At 40.9% G+C, this 24,646-nt stretch overlaps 1 protein-coding gene across 3 annotated transcripts in view; it reads right to left on the bottom strand.

The window, feature by feature from the left end:
- Positions 1 to 24,646, bottom strand: part of pcdh11 (protocadherin 11) — a 689,460-nt gene that overhangs the window by 268,083 nt on the left and 396,731 nt on the right. For all 3 annotated transcript variants that reach the window (XM_048544562.2, XM_048544563.2, XM_048544564.2), the window contains exon 3: positions 4,224 to 4,419. In XM_048544562.2, the coding sequence (XP_048400519.2) occupies positions 4,224 to 4,419 (196 nt within the window). The remainder of the gene's footprint in view (positions 1 to 4,223; positions 4,420 to 24,646) is intronic.

Here is a 24,646-nt window from a genome sequence, read left to right as displayed (position 1 = left end):
TAAAATTTCAAAAGAAAGAAAACTGGGAACAGGAAAACTGAGATAACAAGCTCTATGTAAAGCAAAGTCTCTAGTTTAAAGTTGCAGGAACTCAGGGACTACTATACGGAGGGGATAAATGTTGTAGCTACTACTAGGAAGAACGGTGTGTCGACTGTGTAATTTAACATTAAGCTGTTCTGTTTCATAAAAAATTACATATATGTGCAACCATATCTCAAAGCCACTTATGTGCAATTACTTGGGTTTTAGTAGATGTTTTAAAAGACAAACATGCAAAAAAATTGCTGTAACCTCACCAGTATGTGGAAAGCATTACTTACTGTCACATACAGAAGTGTGTGTTAATGTATTTTTGTTTAACGATGTATTTGTTGCTAATATATGCCTGTTTTCTTGTGCTAGGAAAGTAATGCTTTTGATCTGTGTTGGATCAGCACAAATTCTTCTAGTTCTGCTTCCATTTCATTCAAATTCCAACACAAATATAAAAAGCATTGTTATTAAATGACTGCATCATCAAAGGAAGGAATTAATGAGACTGAAAAGTGAGCTCCTACAAAACAAAGTATCACCACTAAAAATCAAAAAGTAGCTGTTTATAAATCTTAATAGCAGCCATCAAAAAAAAACTCTGGCTAACTTTTTGCTTCATGGAAACGCAGATAGAATGTTTGTAATGTTAAATGGCTTGCAGTAGGTAATACCTGAGTACATAGAACATAGAACATTACCGCACAGTACAGGCCCTTTGGCCTTCGATGTTGTGCCGACCTGTCATACCAATCTGAAGCCCATCTAACCTACACTATTCCATGTACATCCATATGTTTGTCCAATGATGACTTAAACGTACTTAAAGTTGGTGAATCTACTACCGTTGCAGGCAAAGCGTTCCATTCCCTTACTACTCTCTGAGTAAAGAAAATGTAGGTGTAAGAAAATGTTCAGTTCATTTTTGGTAAATAAATATTTGATATAACCATGCACAGTTATAAGGCGTAAGCAGACTGGTGGGATTATTCTTGGATTGTATTAAAAAGGAAACAGAACGAGCTTTATAGGCCAAACCAAAACTTCATCTGTTGTTTTAGCTTTTGTTGCTCAGCGAATGTTTTTCTCAAAATTAATGACTTTTCACATGGAAAATAGACATGCTGGCATTTATCATCTATTCCTAATTTCCCTGAAGAAGATGGTGGTGAGCTGCCTTCTTGTATGTGGTAGATTTGTACTATTCTCATGTGACAATAGTATAATGGGAGGTTTTTTTTGTCCATTAATATAGTTTACGTAAACCCTGATGAATGCGAATATCTCATTACATGCATTTTATACAGCCTGATCGGGAACCTTCTTGGTGGGCTTTAATAATAACTATTTTTTGTACTGGATATTTTATCTGGATAGTTACTGGGCACCATTTCACAAATGTGCCTGATTGGCGAGATCCTCTAGGCCGGTGAACACGGTGGAGTTTTAAATCCATTGAATAAGAATAGATAGGTTAGCCTAGATGTATGGTCTGACGGGCCTCTTCTGTGATGTATGACTATGAGAGCAAATGATTTTTTTTAAGCAAGTTTTCCACCCAGGAATCTGCACAGTTGAAAGTCTCAGTTCCCTGTCAGGCAGAAACACTCCAGCACTGATTTCCTCAAAGGACCAGAAACAGCAAACTTTGTTTTAAGTGGCACCTTGTCAACTGGCAAAAAATATGTACCCCAAATATCGCAATCTACTGTGGTGCCTGACTATTTATGATGTAAATAAAGTATAACATTGATGTGTACACCCCCTGCATTATGTGTCTATTACTTACTGCGTGTTTTAATATTGATTTTACTGGGTATGTTGATGTTTACAACACTTTTTTTTTGATGGAGCTTGATGTCTCAAAGATTTGTTTGGTTGGGGTTTACTGCAGTTGTACGTAACTCTTGACTATCTAAAATATTTGATCAACCAGTAAACTCCTAGTCCCATAGGTGCCGGATAGTAAAAGGTTTGCTGTAGGCTTCCTGTTGTTTGGGGATTGTGAGGTGGTATGTGGTCATAGATATTCAAGGCAGAGATTGGTAAAGGGGTCAATGATCATGGAAGGGTTCATGACTTTCAGTGATATTGTGGAGTTTTCTTTCACAGGTAGATGAACATCTCATCACAGTGGGAAGCAAGTTACTCTAAAGGTCCTGGCCTTCTTTACAACACATACAATGCTTTGATTAAAGACCATTGGATGTTGGAATGAGGTAGATGTTGTAAAGAACTTTCCATGTTATTAGAGAAAATCAAATCAAATACTGGAGACGCTAAGGATCAGTTGTCTGCTGCAGAAAAATGATCAGCATCATGTGCTTTAAATGAGACTGTATTATCCATGACAGCATTCTCTTTTTCTCCAATTTTCTGGCCACTTCACCTCTATTCTTCATGAATTGACAGTGACATTCATACAGAGATTACTCTGCTACATGACTTTTCCCCCTAGGCTGTTTCTGATGTGTGAATCTGGACAGTAAATATTGAGGGAAGAAGGAAATCCTAATTCTGATCTAATCGGGTAAAGAAAATTGTTGCCTTTTCCAACTTGCATGATAAGAGGTTATTTTCATTTATTCGTAAAGAAAGGACTTTCATTTCCTTTGCATTCACACAAACAATCACTTCTCCACTCAGCCATTGTACAGTGATTAAAGGAAGCAGGAAGCCTAGCTTATTTTTTCTCTCCTGAAGCCTCAAGATACTGAAACCTGATGTATGCCCTCAATGCTACCTTGGAACAAATCAATTAATTCAGAGGGTGCAGTGATCAAGCCTGAGATTGCCCTGATCAGAAAGGCTCAGCACCACATTGTGCATTATCAATACATATTGAGCTTCAACTCTATTGTTGAAATAAAATTCTGGGAAAGTTTTCTGAGGAAATCCTCTCCCATACACAGAAGTTAAAATAATTATCATTCAGTCACTGTAGCGGCTCTTTATTTCCTTAAGCAGCTTCACATAAAATTATTTTCTCATTCAACTGACTAGTTCATTATTAATTTGACAGCAACTATCTTAAAGCCATTGATTTTGGAATTTGCATTAATATTGATATCAGTAATTTCAAATCATGATTAACTCATTTAATAATGGTGAACAAGGAGAAGCCAATATAAGTATAGTCAGTGTGTGCTGTTTGAGTACAAGTTTTCAGTTTGGATTAGACTAAAAGTAAAAGGGGAGGATGTGGAGGTGGCAAAGTATTCCATAAACGTGGCTCCTTAGCTACCATTTATCATATCAATTGCCCCAAAAGAGATGCTGCAATATCCACACTAGGCCTCCAGGGTCACATTATTTTTTTAAAAAAGTTATTCTTCCTTCTCTCCAATTCAGTTCAATCTCCTACTGTTCAGTGAAAATGAGAGGCTGGTCAGCAAAGTAGACCCAGAAAGAGATGAAACATCAGCAGTGGGAAATCTGTAATCAGGAGATGCCATTTAAGTACCACTGCAGTGAGGAAGCAGGGCCATGTATAGGTCCTGGCCAAAATGAGAATGAGTGGAATAGAGACACGGGAAATGTAGCTGTGGATGACAAACTGGCTGAGGTGTGAAACTCTGATGGATAGAAGCTTTGTAATGTTAAAACTCTTGCATGAAGACTGTACAAAGTTTGCTGTATTGGGAAGGCTGATATTGAGGTTGCCTTAGACACAAATTTGTCAGAAGTGGAGACCATATGCAACTCAGTGCTCCAGGTTGATTAAAAAAAATCACACAGGAGAAAAATTACAAATTTTCAGAGATATGGCAAAGAGTAGGGGGAGTCAAATTGACTGGATAACTTTTTAAATAGCCAGCATAGACACAATGGGATTTTGATTTCCTGCTGTGCTTTATAACTCTATGATTCTAAAATAGCAGTGCAAATCGAAATATAGGTCAGTCAGCCCCTGTTGCCTATTTTTCAAACCCATAAGTGTCTGCAGACAATTGCTAACTACTATTCATGATTAATTAAAATGTATCTATAACTATCATACTCCTGTAACAAATTATTTCAAATTACCAGCCCATTTCTACTGTTGTCACATTGTCAGCTCTTTTAACAAATGATTCACTGGTTCCGTATCTGTGCAGTTAGCTATGTGGGTCAGAGCTACTTCTAATACTGTTCAAATAGGCCATATAATTACCTCAGGTAATTTGCCTCAAACACAGGAAATCACTTACTTGATTCAGGGTCTGAGTTGCCATCACCTTCAGTCCTGCTTGGGGATGTTTGCTCGTAGTATTCCTCCTGTGGGAAGCCAAGGGGCAGAGGGTGCGATGTGCTGGCACTGCTGTTGGGTTCATGGTCACCCAACCCACTATCACTGCAACTTTCCTGAGAGCCATCAGGAAGGTGGAATGTGACCCTTCGTTGTGACTAGAAGAGAAAGAAAGAAGCACACTTAGTATTTTGTCACCTTCTGAGAGATATGACACTTCTGTTCTAAAGCTTGTATTATTTAATTTTGTTTGTTTTCCTCAAATTTTTTTCAAGATCCCTTTTGAAGACACTGACTTTTGCTGGCTTCAATCATTGGTCATACCCATAGCTCAAGCAGCAATGCTTCTTCTGTAAGTATTGTAAGGCCATGTGGCTGTGAAAGACACCATAGTTGAGCCTAGTTTGGATCCATCCTGATTTCCAGAACACAAATTTTCCTACAGCAGCTACCTTGACTGGTTGTTACATGTACCGAAGTACAGTGAAAAGATTTGTTTAAGAGCAGTACAGGCAGATCATGGTAACCAACAATGTACAGATCAAAAAGACTTAGACAAAGCTATGCAGGTTACATTGCACAGGGCGTACATTAGGCAAGAGCAACATTAGCAAGATCGGGGTTAATTGAGGCTAGAAAGTCCATTCATCAGTCTCATAACAGCCAGGTAGAAGCTGTTCCTGAACCTGCTCATGTGTGTGTTCAGGCTTCTGTATCTTCAGCCTAATAAAGAGGTTGTAGGAGATCATTACCGGGGTGCAGAGGGTCTTTGATGATATTTACAGCCTTTCCGCAGCAGTGAGCCATGTAAATGGAGTCCATGGATGGAAGGTTGGCTTCCATGATGGTTTGTACATAACAGAAGCCATACTAGGCCAGTACGCAACTGGACAGTATGCTTTCAATTGTGCATCTGTAGAAGTTGGTGAGGGTCCTTATGAACATGCCAAGCTACCCGAGCCGCCTGGGGAAGAAGAGGCATTGTTGTGCCTTCTTAACCATTGCATCAATGTGGGAGGTCTGGGCCAGATTGTTAGTTACTGTCACTCTGAGGGACTTAATGTTCTCCAGCCTCTCAGACTCAGTTCCGTTTATGTAGAGGGGGCATGTTCTCCTCCTTCGTTTCTGAAATCAATGAGCAATTCTTTTGTGTTGTCAACATTGAGAGTGAGGTTGTTCTCATTGCACTACATCGCCAAGCCCTCAATTTCCCTTCTGTGCCTTGACTCGTTGTTATTAGATATCCGTCCCAATATGGTGGTGTCATCAACGATCTTGTATGTGGCATTCATTTTGAATTTGGCAACACTGTTGTAGGTGAACAGGGAGTAAAGCAGAGGAACGAGGACGCAGCCTTAAGGGTTCCAGTGTTGAGTGTTATTGTGGAGGAGGTGCAGTTGCCTATCCTCACTGATTGCAGCCTGTAGGTCAAAAAGCTAAGGATCCAGCTGCAGAGGGCAGAGCCTAGATCAAGGTCATGGACTTTTGAGATCAGCCTGGAGGGGATATTGGTGCTGAAGGCGGAGCTATAGTCAATGAGCAGGAGTCTGACATAGGTGTTCTTGTTGTCGAGATGTTCCAGGGATTAGTGTTAAACTAGGGATATGGCATCTGCTGTGGGCCTGTCACGTCGGTAGGCAAACTGTAGAGGATCGAGGCAGGTAGGAGACTAGATGTGATGTGGGCCATGACCAGCCTCTCAAAGCTCTTCATGATTATTGAGGACAGAGTCCTGGGTGGTAGTCATTCAGTCACATTGCATGTGCTTTCTTAGGTATGGCTCTTCTTGAAGCAGATGGGGACTTTGGCTTTTAAGAGGGAGAGATTAAAGATGTCAGTGAATACCTCTGCCAGTTGACCTGAATAAGATCTGAGCTCTCAGCCGGGGACATGGTCTGGGACCATCGCCTTCCTTGGGTTGACTCTGACAAAGATTGATCTGACATCTGCAGCAGTGACTGATGGAATAGGCATGTCTAGGCTGTCGGGTCCGGCATCGTTGTGCCACTGGCTTTCTGCTCAAGCTGAGCATAGAAAGCATTGAGTGGGTCAGTGAGAGATGTGCGTTTGTACGCTATCTTGCTTTGCTTTGTTTAGTATCCTGTTACGTTGTTTATGCCTTGCCATAGGTGGCGGGAGTCTGTTTAGTAGGTTTGAGCCTCTAACTTGGTCCGTACTGCCTCTTAGCCTCCCTGATGGCTTTGCGGAGGTCACATCTGGTCATATTTGCAGAGGACAATAATCGGCTGTTTCCATTTCCTTGCCTAGAGCACTTTGATCAGTTGAGAGCAGCTACATTTGTATTCACTGCCAATTAAACTTGGAAAAATCGCAGATAGTTGACTCAGTTCTGTATTAGGTTTTACCAATAAGCTACTGTAGATCTCTTTATCTTTGCTTGCTAATTTGAAAAGCAAGTATAATTTTAAGGCTGGGTTGGATTGACCAAGTCATACCCTACTTATCTTAAGAGTTATTATTGTGATGCTTGAAAACATTTAAAAAGTTCATATCCTAAGAAAACTAATCAAAAGATTTAAATTAACCACTTTAAATTGTGTGCACTGTTACGCATGTATTACATGCAAACATTTTTGAAAATGAAGCCTGCTTATTTGTATTATATTCAGTCACTTCCATTTTTGTTAAAACACAATATTTGTTCTGAAAAATGGCAATTCATAACATATTCTTCATTTCTCCGCAATCATGCCCCAAAGTGGAAAGTAATTTGCAGGGCTTTGAAGAAACGGCAAGTGTGTGAGACTAATTGCATTGCTCTTCCAAGAGTCAAGGTAGGTAGGTCAAGATGAAAGGCCTCCTACTGCGGTCCATGAATCTCTGAGGGAAAATTTCATCCCATAGCAACAGTAGAAGACTTACATTAATTCACCAGGCACAAGTGCAAGCCTGTACAGCATTATTTGAAATGATACCACACAAGCAAATTTCTCCCCTGTAGTTTAATGATCTTTGGAGGAAGCAACCACATATGATGCTACTTTTCCTTTTAACATGTGATACTACCCATATACACATGATAATTGAAATCAAGTAAACACTACAATCTATTTCAGCTGATGCATTTTAATTAAGCATGAGACAAAGGAATCTATTTTAATTTTGGCAGAAACAAACAAACCAGACAGTTACAAGCAAAGAGGACACTTCTCTGTCCTACATGTTGCCATTTTCACCATCAGTGATATTATTTTGCTCAGGCTGGAGGCAGGAGAGGCACGCACCAATGGGTGACCCTGGGCTTGTGCTAATCAATAACACGTGATGTTAACAAACTCATCTTAACCAAAGCAGATCAGTGGATGGTAGGAAGGATGAAAAGTTTCTTCAATGGAGAGGGACAAAATGTCTTTCTGGGGGATGGAGGAAGAGGAGTGTTATTTGGGGTCCTGACAACATAAACTACAGCTTTACTGTCCCAGCTACTCTTCTATTCTTCCTCCAGGATTATCCCAAAAATTGTTGACCACCACTTATCAGGTGGCCAAGGATGGGCAATCCCTGCTGACAGATGGTCCATGATGTCTTTCTTTCACAATGGCTTTAAAATTGGACCAGCAGACCTTAGAAATGAGGCCAGTTGGTTAAGCTCTTCACAATTCCCATTTGTATCTATGGGGAGGATGTTAACTCATTGGAGGCTTTGCCATTAGAAATTCACACCATGTTAAACTCCATTATACTGATGGTAGTGAATAAACCTCCACCAAAGTCAAGCACTCATATATTAACACAAATTTATATGCCCTAATCTCCGAACTAAATTACTTAATACATTGACCATCGACATGCAAAATATGGAATACTAACAGTTTATTCAAGGTATACTGAAAAAAAACTGTATATTTTGACTCAATAAAATGTGCATCCTGAATTGTTGCATGATTAGATGTGTCAGTTTGGAAACTGGATCAAATAGTGATCTTTGCTTGTGACACAGAGGGGCAAAAGTTCAGTTAAATTTCCTAAACTTCTGCTCTTCTGCAATTTCCACATGTCTGTGCAGCAACATTTTTTAAAGTAATACACCTCCAGCCTTTCCTGTCCTAGGGATTTTACTCTACCTTAGCAAAAATACATCTGTAATATATGTCCAACTGTGAAAATAACATGACCATGAAAACAAGCCAAATTTTCACTATTTGAGGTTGTTTATAGGTTCCACCAGGACTTTGCCTCGTTGACAGTTATGCCCATGTTTCTGCACCTTCCCTCATGAAAACTGGAAAGAGAAAGCCTTATAGATGACATTATCAGATCTAATGCTGTTTTCCCATGCTGCAATTATGGTTTCAACTGTGGGACAGTTGGTAACATAGTCTTTTCTGAGGCAGGAGGTAGAAATCCCACTCCAAAGACAAAATCAATGCTTATACTCCAGTGAGGGACCATTACACAGCTGCAGGCACTGCCCTCAGGATAAAAGGTCAAATTGAGGCCCCATCTTCCTTCATTACTGGGCAGGAAAGATGTAATGTATTTTTTATTTCAAAAATATACTTTATTCAATAAAAGATCTTCATATAGCTACATAGACACTACAGCAGTTTGATTCTGTACAGTCTTTACGTATGCAGAATGAACAAAGTTAAGGCATTTATTACCTATACAACACTATATTCATAGAGCATAAGATGTCTCCTGCCTTTCCAGAGATGTTCAGGTCATGGAGTTGAACAGTCATACTTGCACAGCTTTGTAAGGAACATAGGGCTGGATAATATGGCCCTGGTGTGTTTTTAGCAGGAGGCCTTGTCAAATAAGTTGATAGCCAACCCATCACCTTTCCATCAAATCCCATTTGACAGAAGGTGGGCCAGTTCTGAAATTGGCCCGTAAGATGGAAATAAGTAATTAAAGGGCAGTGGAGCTGATCAAAGGCTGAATTGACCCTGATAATACACTGTCCAACCAAAATCTGGTCAGAGTGGACACATGAGCAGAGTAGGCAACATTTTTTTTGTTAAAAAACACATGGTTTTTAAAAGAACAGAAAGGGAAGAGGGAAGGGTGCTCCATCTGTTTCATGCAATCCCCTGAAGACAGTAGCCTTACTTTAACCCCATTCCTTCCAATCCATCTATTGTCCAAAAGCCAGGTTGGCCTGCCCTTCCTGGATTCCCACACTTTCCTGACACAATATCCTGGACTAGCTTCACTCTGGGACTCCATAGCTACAGTGTTGGTGATGCCTATTATTGAGATCAAAAAGATAAGCCAGACACTTCAGAGCTCAGGATGCTTTCTCCAGTTTGGGTTGTAAGTCCCCTGCAGCCTATTGCGTGTTGTTTTATTAATTTGTCAATTTCTGGTTAGGGTAGCAAGCCTCATTTCCCTCATGCCATGTGTTAGCTCTGGTTTAGTTGATAGCATGCATGCCTTAAAATCATAAGTTTCCCAGGTTCAAGTCCCTTTCCAGAGAGTGAGATCAAAAACACTATGCTGGTGTTTCAATGTACTGGGGGAGGGGCAATGTCAGAGATGCCATTTCCAGACTTTAATCTGGAACTCAATCTGTGCCCAAATACCACAATTTCTGCATTACAACAGTGACTACAAATCCAAAGCACCAAACTGGTATTAAACTACTTTGAGATCTCTGGTGATTATGAAAAATGCTGCATGTATGCAAATATTTCTTTGTATACAATCTCTACTGTCTTGATATTGTGTATGTGTTTGGAGTCCTTCATCCCTGCTCTTCTTTGTTCTTTGTTCCATTCCAATTAGACAATGACATCTTAGTCTGTCCAAAGCAGACCCTCTCATATTATACGAGATAATGGGAAGTGCAGATGCTGGAGAATCCAAGATAATAAAATGTGAGGCTGGATGAACACAGCAGGCCAAGCAGCATCTCAGGAGCACAAAAGCTGACGTTTTGGGCCTAGGCCCTTCATCAGAGAGGGGGATGGGGTGAGGGTTCTGGAATAAATAGGGAGAGAGGGGGAGGCGGACCGAAGATGGAGGGAAAAGAAGATAGGTGGAGAGAGTATAGGTGGGGAGGTAGGGAGGGGATAGATCAGTCCAGGGAAGACGGACAGGTCAAGGGGGTGGGATGAGGTTAGTAGGTAGATGGGGGTGCAGCTTGGGGTGGGAGGAAGGGATGGGTGAGAGGAAGAACAGGTTAGGAAGGCAGAGACAGGTTGGACTGGTTTTGGGATGCAGTGGGTGGAGGGGAAGAGCTGGGCTGGTTGTGTGGTGCAGTGGGGGGAGGGGACGAACTGGGCTGGTTTAGGGATGCGGTGGGGGAAGGGGAGATTTTAAAACTGGTGAAGTCCACATTGATACCATTAGGCTGCAGGGTTCCCAGGCGGAATATGAGTTGCTGTTCCTGCAACCTTCGAGTGGCATCATTGTGGCACTGCAGGAGGCCCATGATGGACATGTCATCTAAAGAATGGGAGGGGGAGTGGAAATGGTTGGCGACTGGGAGGTGCAGTTGTTTGTTGCGAACTGAGCGGAGGTGTTCTGCAAAGCGGTCCCCAAGCCTCCGCTTGGTTTCCCCAATGTAGAGGAAGCCGCACCGGGTACAGTGGATGCAGTATACCACATTGGTAGATGTGCAGGTGAACATCTGTTTAATGTGGAAAGTCATCTTGGGGCCTGGGATAGGGGTGAGGGAGGAGGTGTGGGGGCAAGTGTAGCATTTCCTGTGGTTGCAGGGGAAGGTGCCGGGTGTGGTGGGGTTGGAGGGCAGTGTGGAGCGAACAAGGGAGTCAGGGAGAGAGTGGTCTCTCCGGAAAGCAGACAGGGGTGGGGATGGAAAAATGTCTCGGGTGGTGGGGTCGGATTGTAGATGGCGGAAGTGTCGAAGGATGATGCGTTGTATCCGGAGGTTGGTGGGGTGGTGTGTGAGAATGAGGGGGATCCTCTGAGGGCGGTTGTGGCGGGGGCGGGGTGTGAGAGATGTGTTGCGGGAAATATGGAAGACGCGGTCAAGGGCCTTCTTGATCACTGTGGGGGGAAAGTTGCGGTCCTTGAAGAACTTGGACATCTGGGATGTGCGGGAGTGGAATGTCTTATCGTGGGAGCAGATGCGGCGGAGGCGGAGGAATTGGGAATAGGGGATGGAATTTTTGCAGGAGGGTGGGTGGGAGGAGGTGTATTCTAGGTAGCTGTGGGAGTCGGTGGGCTTGAAATGGACATCAGTTACAAGCTGGTTGCCTGAGATTGAGACTGAGAGGTCCAGGAAGGTGAGGGATGTGCTGCAGATGGCCCAGGTGATCTGAAGGTTGGGGTGGAAGGTGTTGGTGAAGTGGATGAACTGTTCGAGCTCCTCTGGGGAGCAAGAGGCGGTGCCGATACAGTCATCAATGTACCGGAGGAAGAGGTGGGGTTTGGGGCCTGTGTAGGTGCGGAAGAGGGACTGTTCCACGTAACCTACAAAGAGGCAGGCATAGCTGGGGCCCATGCGGGTGCCCATGGCCACCCCCTTGGTCTGTAGGAAGTGGGAGGAGTCAAAAGAGAAGTTGTTGAGGGTGAGGGCGAGTTCGGCTAGGCGGATGAGGGTGTTGGTGGAGGGGGACTGGTCGGGCCTGCGGGACAGGAAGAAGCGGAGGGCCTTGAGGCCATCTGCATGTGGAATGCAGGTGTTTAGGGATTGGACATCCATGGTGAATATGAGGTTTTGGGGCCAGGGAATTGGAAGTCCTGGAGGAGGTGAGGGCGTGGGTGGTGTCACGGACGTAGGTAGGGAGTTCCTGGACCAAAGGGGAAAAAATGGAGTCCAGATAGGTGGAGATGAGTTCGGTGGGGCAGGAGCAGGCTGAGACGATGGGTCGACCACGGCAGGCAGGTTTGTGGATTTTGGGAAGGAGATAGAAACGGGCCGTGCGGGGTTGGTGAACAATGAGGTTGGAGGCTGTGGGTGGGAGGTCCCCTGAGGTGATGAGGTCATGAATGGTGTTGGAGATCATATTATACTCTATTTACTATAGTCTTACACACTCACTGAATCTGTAAGCACCTCTTTCTAATTTATTTATCCCATCTGTACTATATAGTTTCACGAAGGACTTCTCACTATTTTAAAATTTTGATGGTGAAAACACAAAGTAATAGATGAAAACAGCTTAGGGGGAAATGGTGGTAATTACGTAACAATGTGAAAGTGCATGTGAGAGTGTGAGTGTAAGAGAGCGAGATTGCGCGTGTGACAGAGAAAGAGTATGTGTACATGTGTGCTTATGTGTTTGTGTACGTGTGTGCACACTCTCACACATGCGAGACAGAGTGAGCAAAAATCAGATAAAAAGGATTGCTGAAGATGAGCTGGGAGAGGGAGCAGCCCACACCAAACAGGACCTAACCAACATTGTGTTCACACTTTGAAGTCATTCAACTCAATGTTTAGTCCTGAGAGCTGTAGGGCATGCAGGGAGAAGATGAGATATCGTTCCTCCAGCTTACATTGAGATTCGCTGGAGCATTGCCGCAGGCTGAGACAGAAATGTTGACATGGGAACACAGTGGTGTGTTGAACTGGCAGGCAACTGAGAGCTTGGGATCATTTTTACAGAAGGACCATACAAAAGGACCAACCTATTCTACATTGTATAACTCCAATGAAGGGGAAGAATGTGGACATATGGCTCTTTATTCCTTAATTCATGCCTTGAATAAGTATGACAAAAAGTTGAGATTCAGACAGAAACCTAACATCACACTATGCCACAATATCCCACCCTCCGCCTGCTACCTCTCAAATAACTTACAAAGCAAGGCAAAAGAATTCCATTCACTCTTATTTTTGTCAACAGCCTCTCATGTAGACACTCCTTAAATGTCTTCTGAAATTTTATACAAGAATATCAGAAACAGAAGGAGGTGTTGGCCTTAAGATGCTCAAGCCTATCCTGCCATCCAACAAGATCATGGCTGATTTGCCCCAGGCCTCAAATCTTCTTTCAAACCAGCTCGTCATGGCCTTCAATTCCTTGGTATTTAAAAAAAAATCTATTTTTTTTCTTTTTAAAGTAATTTCATTGATTTAACCTCTACAGCTCTGAGGTATAGAATTCCAGATATTCACTAGTCTCTTGGAGAAGAAATTCCTTTCCATTTCATTTATGAATGAGTCCCTCCTTATTCTGTAACTATGATCCTTAGTTCACTTGAGAAACATATTCTCAATAGCTATGCTGTCAAGCCTCCTCAGGATCTTGTACACTTCAAAAAGATCACCTCTCATTTTGCTAAACTTCAATGAATAAAGGCCTCGTAACTTTCTTTTGAGCTACCTCCAATGCCAGTATATCCTTTTTGTTAAATGTGGGGACCAAAACTGTACACAGTACTGCAGAAATGTTTCACCAATACCCTGCACAATCCCTATTTTTAAACACCAAACTCTTTGCAATAAAGGCTCAAAGTCCATTTGCCTTCTTAACTAAACGCTGCAGCTACAGATTTAAGTTTTGTATTTCACGCACAGGAATACCCAAATATGTGTGCTGCACTTATTTGAATGTTCTTTCCCTATTTCAGTAATAGTCTCCCTTCTGATTCTTCCTAGCAAATTCCTTAATGCTTTCCTACATTAAACTCCATGTGCCCAATTTTGCCCACTCACTCAGCTGATTTACATATCCTTGCAGATTCCTCATGTCCTGAGCACAATGTGCCCAGACACTCAGTTTTCATCAGAAAATTTGGATACATGACACACGACCCAATCATTTAAATATCCTAATTCTTCCTTAATCATGACCTCAACAATAGATACGAGGTTGATAAGGCTACAGTTTCCTGTTTTCTGTGCCCCTTCCTTCTTGAACTGCAATAACACATTAGCAGTTTCCAATCTGCTGGAATTTCCCTACCATTCAATGAGGTCTGGGCTATTTCCATCAATGCCTCTACTGGGGCCGTTCCCTCAAATCTCATGGATGCAGGCATCAGGACCCTGATGATTGATCTGCGTTTAATCCCATTAGTTTGTCAGATACATTGTCCATTGTAATATAGAAGGTTACAGGACGTTTCCTCCATATTGCTAAAATCTTTACACACACCCTAATCTGCTTCAATGATCACCTCTCTAAAGATTCAATAGGACAAACAAAGGCAACTGGTTCCACCTCATCAACACATCCATATTTAATATTCTTAGTGACTCTTTCTCATACATTTTCATGGTTTCTCCACATCGGATGTTATGCTCTCTGTTATCCTGCTTGGTTACTTCACTAACCAAAGAGAAGCCATTCCATTTGCCTGTGTCAATGATTATGTAACACTCAGTCAATTCTTTTTCTGAGGAATGGATTGTCCGTCTGCCTCTACCTTATTAATGAAAGAAAGGGGGTTCTGCAATTCTGATTGGGTGAAAAGGTACCAGATTACTTTCTGGTTTTAACTAGGTGAACACTATTAGCCTGTTTAAAGAGGTGAAACGTTACCCAGAGAAACACGGGTTGTGCTTCCATTTTGACAGCATTATTATAGTGCAGAACCAAAGAAAGGCACGTCCATGCTGATTTCTCATAGAGGTATAAATCCAGCAGCAGGGGAAGGCGGGGGAGGGGGTAGCATGTGCTGTGCCAAAATTTGGTTGTTGAGCATGGGCAGTTGGGTGCATAGAAGGGGATAGGGGTTAAGTGGACATGTCAGATAGGAGTTGGGGGTACGGGGTAACCTGTAGCATGGTCAGAGGGGCGGAAAGGAAGGGGGTTCTGGTGTGGAGACAGGTTTGGGAAAAGCATTGGTTCTTGTGCCAGAGGAAGGATGTTCAGATGCAGAGCAGAAGAATTTTAGTGGAGTCAGAACTGGAACAGAGGAATTAGGGATTGGGTCTATCACAGTTGGAAGTTGTGTCAGGTCAGAGCAGTTACACCGGGTGTCAGGTCTGGGCCAGTTACAGAGTCTGTCGGATCGGGCCGGATACACTGGGGTTCCGGTCTGTGCTGGCGACACTGGGTGTCAGGCCTGGGTACATTTGGTGTCAGGTTGGAGCAGTTGTACGAGGTGTCAGATATAAAGCAGTTCTGGTGGGTTCACTTCTTGACTGGGTGAAAGGGGTCTGAAGGGAGCTGTGATAGAAGTTTAGAATAGCTGTTCAGGATTTCGACTTTCTAATAAATAGCACAAAATTTCCTAAATACCTGCCAAGTTAATTTCATTGGAACCCTTTAAACTCCCCCACTTCAAATCGAGGCATTTGCAGGTTTCGAGAATTGAAGAAATCGTCCAGGTGAATCTTCAATTCTGGGAAACTCCTTTGGAGCCTGCTCCTGATTCCGCAGATTCCTGATGGCACCTTCCATCTCTGCTGAAATCATGTGTTTCAGGGTGTTGGAAAATCTGGCTAATGGGTCGTCACCAAAATAAGGAAAACTACAAAATTTCATTTAAAAAAAAAGTTTTATAGGTTGTGCAAATTTTTGAAAAGTTCCTCCTTTTTTTATTAATCAATTTTTTTAAACTGACTGTTGAGTGAGCCAGGGCAAAGCGCATGAGTGCCTGCATGGACTGAACTGGCTGAGAAGTTGGGTTCTTTTAGGGGATTGATGCATCTGGGAGTAGTTAAGATCTCATTGCATAGGGAATCAGGCTACAAATTTCTATTCTACCTCTCTATGGTGCAGTGTTTCAGAGAACTGATTTGCTAGACCACTGTTAAATCTGCAAATGATCCACTAATGTGTCAGCCACTACCCCAAATAGTTCGACCTCTTTAAACAGGCTAATAGTGTTCACCTAGTTAAAACCACAAAGTAATCTGGTACCTTTTCACTCACATAATAATGTAATTTTCAATCATGTTTCTGTATCACTCTCATGTATTTAATATTCACTTGAGACTGGAGCTATTTAGAATTACGAAGCTAGAAAAGAATTGTGCTCAAGGAATGCCTCTGGTACTTTCAAATAATTCAACAGTGGTATAATTCTGTTGTCAAGCAATGACTGCAAAGGTCATATTTTGTGTGGAGCTTTTCCCAAAAGAAATCAAATCAAAAGATTTGGAAATGGGTTTAATAATTCCACATCTGTTGAGTGATTGTTGAAAATGCAGTATAAAAAGAGAATGATTCACCAGAAACAGTAATTACAAAGTATTCAACGGAAATATTCTATTGCCCTCAAATCAAATCACAACTTGAATTATCTTCTTCATTTTGAAGTGAAGGTCAGTTAACTACAGACTCATTGCTCATTGTATATCTTGAATTCCTTCTCAAGTATCAACAAAAAGTACTCTGTAATGGTATTAATATATAATAAGTAATATAACCCACATAGTTATTCATATATTACTGCTGTGTGTGTTGCATTTTATTACGCAGCACCACATATAAACACATTCAATATAATGATTATCAAATAGACTGGCTTTACTCATAATTAAAACCGGTCTCATTTGGTTAAATATAGTCCAAATCTAACATTACAGCTAAAATTGCAAAGAGACTTCAATTTCTTTTTTACTCTTTCTTTCCTTGTGATGGTTGACTATCAATACTATGTACGGTCCATTATTCATATTCACTGCTCAGTCTGAAACTTCTGGGCTTCCCCATCTCTCTGTAATCCTTTGAAATTATTTGACATTATTTCATCTGACTTCTCACTTCAGCAAGTCTCCTCACCTGCCATTTCAAACCTTGCAGTTCTGGTGGGTTCACTTCTTGGCTCGGTGAAAGGGGTTGGGATATAACGAACCTGACCTTCCACAGTTCTTCTAAAAACAAAAGAACTTTCAAAACATTGTGCTGAAAGGCGCACAGTGCTAAACCAGGATCACATCAGCACTTACGACTCAACGTATTTCAAATGGAGTTTAAAAGAACATAAAATAAACGCAAAATGAAGCCAATGCACAAAATCTGAAATTAAAGCAGAATGCGCTGGTAAAACTCAACAGGTCTAACAACATCTGTGCGGACTGAAACAGAGCTAACATTAAGTTTAAGATTACCCTTCTTTGGAACAGTGAACACAGTTCTGAACAAGAGTCACAGTGGGCTCAAATCATTCACTCTTTCTCTCCACATTTGCTGCCAGACCTGTTGAGTTTCCCTAGCACTTTTTTTAATAAAGAGAAAGCAAGTTAAGAAGATACTGGGACATGCATAGTTTAAAGAAATGTCTTGATGAGATTCTTCAAATCAATTTAAAGAGAAATATAAAATATATTTTCTTAAAACAAAAAGCAACCTAATTAATAGATCTCAGATCCACAACTGTGCTGGGAATCCTCAACTACATTTGCAAGTGTATGTCACTAATTGTTCTTTGTAGAATGAGAAAATCCCAACAGAATCATGCCTGAAATTTTCTCATATTCTAACCACTGTTACTTTTTCTTATATTTGACAACAGATTTCATTCAGGAAAATTAAGTAATTAAAAAATAGATTCCTCTGCAGAAGAAATAGTTGAGGCACAAGCAAGATATACTTGTTTTAAGGGAGAGGCAGGCAAGATAAGTCTAGCACTCCCTGGATGTCAAGACAACCCGGCGGGATGAGTATGCAGTAGAAAAAGTATGCTTGTGACAAATGTCAGGCAGGTAATACACCTAAGAATCAGGGAAGAACTGAAGAAAAGTAAATATGAGAAACAATAGGAGAACATGAAAAGACACAGGCAGCAAGCATAAAAGGGAAAACAACAGTCTTCTACAGATACATGAAAATGAAGGTGAAAGGAGGGGTGAGCTGATAAGGAGCCAAAAATGGGATTTATTCATGGAATCAATGGGCATGGCTGAAGTGGCAAATGACTGAGTGCAGAACAAAGAAAGTACGTGTTCATGGATATTTTTCAGACTGGGGTGAATTTCATAATGGAATTCTGAGTGTTGGTTTTAGATTATCTGTTTTTATGTATTAATGATTTTATTAGAATTAAGGGTCTAGACCTTGGTGTACGGGGCGATTTCAAAATTTGAGGATTTTGAAGGTCTTGGAAGTATGGTGAGACATGAAGAGGATTGTGCAGAACTTCTAAAGGATGTAGATGGGTTGATGAAATGGGTGGGCAAAGTGATGGGTGAAATAAAGAAAGATATGTTAAACCTATATAGAACATTGATTCAGGCTCAAGTATATTACCTCTAGTTCTCAGTCTGACACTTTAGGAAGAAAGTGAATACTTTAGGTAGAGTGCAGGTAGACTACTTAATGAGAATGGTTCGAGGGATGAGGAATTTTAGTTACCTAGATAGACCGGAGAAATTGGTATTCTTTTCCTTGGAGAAGAGTTGTGAGGCGGTATTTAAAATGTTGAAGGATCTGGGCAGAGAATATAGAAACTATCCAATGGAAAGAATAAGACAACACAGATTTAAAGATATTTAGCAAAGGAAGCAATAGTGACCTAAGGAAAACATTTTCAAGCAGTAAATGTTCAGGATCTAGAATGCACTGCCTGAGAATGTTGAAGAAATAGTTTCAACAGAGGCATTCAAGAGTAAATTGGATTATTATCTGAAAAGGAAAATATGCAAGCCTGGGGGCAAAAGGTAGGGGAAGCAATCAGGTGAGTCAGTCCATCAGAGAATAATCTCATTTGAGATGGGCTTGATCCATTCTGTAATGTGGTCAATTAAACACTTTTGGTATTTTGCTGTCTTAGCAGCTAACATCTCAGCTGCTGCAGAAGATCCAGGAGCCTGAATTTTCAGTGGAAGCACATTATAATTGTGAATTCACCCTGTGCTAGCACTACACAGAAAAGCACAGAACCTGTTGTTTGCTCCATATGAGCCTTTTACTAAAACCATCCCCGTCAACATATCTTTCTCGCCCTTTCCCCCTCATGTGTACCACTGAAACTTGAATTACATTTATGTCTCAACATCATTTTGTTGTAGTGAGTTCAGGATTCACATGATGCTGTGCAAAACAAGTCATATTTTCCATTGGTCTAACCCCCAAAGTTGAAATATCATGTTAATGGCAAGCCTATCCAACACGTCACCTCTCAGCCTTTAAATTTTCCAGAGAAAAACAAATTGTTTTATTTTTGTTAATTCTGATCCTGAGTGGAGAATTGGAAACTTGTGTGATGTGTCCTGCCCAGCCTGATGAAATAACTTATTAGAGCAAAATCTATTGCTGTATGGTAGACCCTTCAGAAATAACCAGTGCAGGGCAGACAAAGCAAAATACATTACTTTACCTGCATCGCTTTAGCTCTTAAATCTTAATCACAAATGAAAGGCAAAAATACTGCAATGAATGGTAATCTAAAACAAAAGCACAAAATTTTGGAAACACTCAAAATTTTGAGCAACAAGACCAAACGGAACAAATTCCATGTTTTATGAATAAACTCTTTCCCAAAATAGGAAAATGTTACAAAATATTACACATGGGCAACATTTGAAAGGAGTAAAGCCTATTAACAGAGGAAAGGGTTGGAAGGAGAACATGATGATCACCGTATATAGAATGATTTAATGCCAAACAGGAAACACTAAATGGCAGAAGTTACATTTGGACAAGTCAAAAATAAGCAAAATGAGAGAGCAAAATAAATAATGTTTGCGTGAGTCTGGCTTCATAAGATAGATAAGTTAGGGTAAGTAGAGGGGAAGCTCAGAGACTGGTCAACTAGGGCACATTCCAATGGACCAGGAGTTAACTGGAAGAAGCCCATTTCTGAGGTAGGGCCCCAATCTGAAATGTCAACTTTCCTGCTCCTCTGATTCTGCCTGGCCTGCTGTGTTCCTCCAACTACATGCTGTGTTATCTCTGACTCCAGCATCAGCAGCTCTTACTATCCTCTGTTTGAGGTATAAACCAATATTGTTGACCATCCACCAACAGTATATCAGGTCCCCAGTTCAAAACCTAATCTTTTCCTTTTTCCAGCCCTAGAAATGACAACACACATAGTCTGTGTACCATGTTCAAGTTTTTTAGCAGGATAATGGATAATGTGGGAAAGGCTAAGCACATTATAACATCTATCTTGCATGATGATTACTTACAGAGGTCATCACTCATCTAATCCATTGGTTTATAATCCTACATGTGCAGTTAAGATCAAAATCCAGTCAGCACTATTTAGGACTCAAATTTATCATTTTTTAACTTTTGCTTGTTTAATATGCCGAATCTTATATTGTTTTGGCAAAGTGCAAATTGTGCCAATTTTTTGGAGGATCTTTTGCATGAGGCCGAGCAAATTTTCTCACTGTGTCTTACCAAATTCACCTCATAAACCGAAAAAAAAAACTGTGGATGCTATAAATCAGGAGCAATATAGATGCTGCTGGAAAAGCTCAGCAGGTCTGGCAGCATCTGTGAGGAAAAAAATCAGAGTTAGTGTTTTGGGTTCAATTACCCTTCCCCATAAACATAGAACATAGAACATTACAGCACAGTACAGGCCCTTCGGCCCTTGATGTTGTGCCGACCTGTCATACCGATCTCAAGCCCATCTAACCTACACTATTCCATGTACGTCCATATGCTTGTCCAATGACGACTTAAATGTACCTAAAGTTGGCAAATCTACTACTGCTACTACCACTACTACCGCATCCCAAAACCAGTCCAACCTGTCTCTGCCTCCCTAACCGGTTCTTCCTCTCACCCATCCCTTCCTCCCACCCCAAGCCGCACCCCCAGCTACCTACTAACCTCATCCCACCTCCTTGACCTGTCCGTCTTCCCTGGACTGACCTATCCCCTCTCTACCTCCCCACCTATACTCTCTCCACCTATCTTCTTTTCTCTCCATCTTCGGTCCGCCTCCCCCTCTCTCCCTATTTATTCCAGAACCCTCTCCTCATCCCCCTCTCTAGGCCTGAAACGTCAGCTTTTGTGCTCCTGAGATGCTGCTTGGCCTGCTGTGTTCATCCAGCCTCACATTTTATTATCTTGGAATCTACTACCGTTGCAGGCAAAGCATTCCATTCCATTACTACTCTCTGAGTAAAGAAACTACCTCTGACATCTGTCCTATATCTTTCACCCCTCAATTTAAAGCTACGCCCCCTCGTGCTCACCGTCACCATCCTAGGAAAAAGGCTCTCCCTATCCACCCTCTCTAACCCTAAACTACCATGACAAGCTTCCTGACTTTGTGTCTGTGCTAAATGGCATAGCAATACATAAGTAATATGAGCCTGATAGTTCTTGCTGAGGGGGCATATTGCAAATTGAGGTCAGGCATTGCATTGCAAAGCTGGGATGCTCTGAACCTCCAGAGAGCCTGGAGATGCTGTCTGCTCCAATCCCTGAGCTGTATCCATGTTCCTGAACTCAGTGTCCTTGCAGCAGCATTACAATGATAGTTGCTGGTGCAGCTGAAGGTTCAGAATTGAAGTACTGCAAGTAGATTGGAATGTGCCAAGAGTGTTGTTAGAGGCTGGCACATATCAAATGCCAATGTCCGTAGATGTAAGGTTCATGTGGCTGGTGCCCGTTGAGAATGCCCTGAGATATTAATGCCTGACATTCAACACAGTCCTTCAGAGCAAACAGAAAGCTGAATTCACCAGGTACTCATTCTAACTTCCACGTTTTCTCAATATCTAGCTTTCTGGTGGGTTTGATATAAGGAAGCTTAATGTCAATGAGGCAATTTGGCATTTCACAAGCAATAATCTCTCTTAATTGGCAACCCACTGTTACTGAGTTCGAAGCTCACTCTATCATTTGTCAAAAGCAGGAAATACAGAATGGGGTACATCTAACGCTGAGATAGGCCTCACTAGACTTCTTGTAAAATTCTGCCACAAATCTTACCATAGCCCACATCGCTGGGGCCACTGTAAGATGCTGCCCAAGTATTCAGAAAGATTATTTTCCACACATTGCCTTGAGCAAACAACAAGCAAACTTTGTTATGTAATTGCTCAATAGATGAGGGATTTTCATATTCATTCTGCTTGTCAGGTGCCTGCCTCTTGCACTATTTAGATTTCAAGCCAGAGTCATTTCAAGAGTCCTTTCCCACCCCACACTGTCCCAGCAGAGGCAGTGGGGAAGTTAGATTACACAAAGCAGCCTTATCCATGAACTGACAAACATTCACTGGGCTCTAAATGTTCCCTGTTTTTTTGCTCCAGAGTTCTCATGAATTTCTCCAGCACTTTGTTTTTGCTTCCGATTTCCAATGTCTACAGATTTTTTTTTGTTTCATCACTATTCTGAGGTCCAAATCCAATAGACAGCAATTTTTAATTGCAGATGAGAAGGATACTTGCCTAGAATTAGCAAAGGTATCCGAGGCATGTCTTTCTACTAAATCTTTGGAGGTTTCTTGTACACTAGAGGAGGAGCAGTTGTGCTGGTCCAGCATTTTCAACAAAACATTGGCCATCCTTTGATTTGAGCTTATTAGATTGGAAGATCGTAAAGATCTTCTATTCAAAAAGGTAGGAAGATGAAGGAGAAAAGTACAGGGCTAAATAGAAAAATCATTAGAATTTATGAATCTTTGGAGGTTTTCTTGTACACGAGAAGAGGAGCAGTTGTGCTGGTCCAGCATTTTCAACAAAACATTGGCCATCCTTTGATTTGAGCTTATTAGATTTGAAGATCGTAAAGATCTTCTACTCAAAAAGGTAGGAAGATGAAGGAGAAAAGTACAGGGCTAAATAGAAAAATCATTAGAATTTATGAATGAAGAAATCATGCAGACCATCCGAGAATCAATTCTGCAAAGAAAAGGCAATATTCACAAAAATGTTGCATCTCAGTCTTTAAGAAAGCTATCCTTGTTGATCTTGAGAGATGTGGGCTGTTGATTTTGATTATCTCAATATGAACTTAATTCTGGCATTAACTGTAGGGGACCTTTGACAGTCAATCACAATGATGTCATCAAGCAAATTGAGCAACCAATCATATTGGAGAATTCTCACCAACAGTAAATAAGGAAGTAATAAACAAGTTGAATTGCTCACTTTTCATAACATTATAGAAAATGAACTAAATTTTGGCATACACATATGGGTTTAAAGGTAAGACACTGAACTATCATAACAAGAAATGAAAAAGTCTCCAGAATTTTTACTGTGGAATACAGAAATGTAACAGTCCTCAAATGAAGACATAGTTTGTCAGGATCAGAAGGTTAGTCAGCAATAATTTTGACAGTGTGTTATTAAAAATGAGTTACACATTGTTCAACATGATGTAACTTTGTAGCAAAAGTAGTAGTGGAAATAGTGCAGTTGCACACCAGTTCAGTGTTTTTAACTGATTTTCATCGGTGAGAATTTTAATTTTAATTTTATTACTTATTTGAAGTTTTTTTCAGGCCTCACAAAGATGCTGATCAGAAGCAGGAACCACTGGATATTTCATCCCTTTCCTATCTGTCATCCTCTTATTTCGATCAGGAATCAAACGTAGAAAACCCTGGGCTACCTAGTTTGCTGACAGGTTCATTTACCTCTATAGACTGGCAAGAAAGTTGTTGGGTTGTACAGTTTTTAAAATGCGTTGATGCATTCCCAATACTGGTTATTCAGTCCTCTGGTTAGGAGTGAATTAAAGGGATAATTATGCAATTGTCCATTAGCTCATCCACATCTTTTAGGTTTAAAAACCTTCACAATCCCTGAATTTGAACACTAATTTTACAGAAAAACAGAATCACATCATGTTTTGCAAAATCTTAGCTGGGATAATTCAGCAGCAACAAAGGATCAAAGTTGGCCAGAACAACAAATCATTTCATCTTTCAGGGGTTGAAGGTAATTTTCATTTCACACAGTTTCACACAATCAACAGTAGAAAATGATATCCTGTTGAAAATGTACAGATTTCAAGATTCTGATCAATAAGTTTTAGTTAAGCAAGAACATCAAAGGTGTCAAGATTGGAGTTAAGACGTATATCAGGCATGATCTAATATAATGGTGGAGCAAGCACGACGAACTGAATTGCCTTCCTCTGTTTCTATGGTCTTCTATGTTCCACATTTCTAACCATGAGTGATTTTTTGTCTCCTCCAATGTGTAAATGGGCAAAGGCAAGAACATGGTGTGGTATTACAATTATAAAATAAACTGAGTCCCCTTGTCTGATTTTAGTCTAAAGCTACTGTTTTGAATCCTGTCAATGTACAAAAGCATTTTGAAAAAGTAAATTTCAGTTTAGATTCCTGTTCCAAGCTTATTTTGATACATGTATTGCAAGGTTAGTTCAAACTTGCTTTGAAATTTCAGCCTCGAGGGGACAAATCAAGTTAACTTTTGAAAGGAGACAATGTGATTTGTTCAGTTATATGTGTGACAGCCAATTACTTTAAATCTAACTTTCAGTTATATTAAAAAGAAACTACACAAGCTTTGGTAATTGGTGAAAGAATACATATTGATTGGAAATTTCCCTGAAAAATGAAAAGCAGACCAGCTAACTTTGGTATTTACATTATTCATGAAAACATAAT

This window comes from Stegostoma tigrinum, chromosome 15 (assembly GCF_030684315.1).
Source record: "Stegostoma tigrinum isolate sSteTig4 chromosome 15, sSteTig4.hap1, whole genome shotgun sequence".
Taxonomy (NCBI): domain Eukaryota; kingdom Metazoa; phylum Chordata; class Chondrichthyes; order Orectolobiformes; family Stegostomatidae; genus Stegostoma; species Stegostoma tigrinum.
The sequence above is the reverse complement of the archived record's forward strand: the minus strand, read 5'-3'. Positions and strand labels throughout refer to the sequence as shown.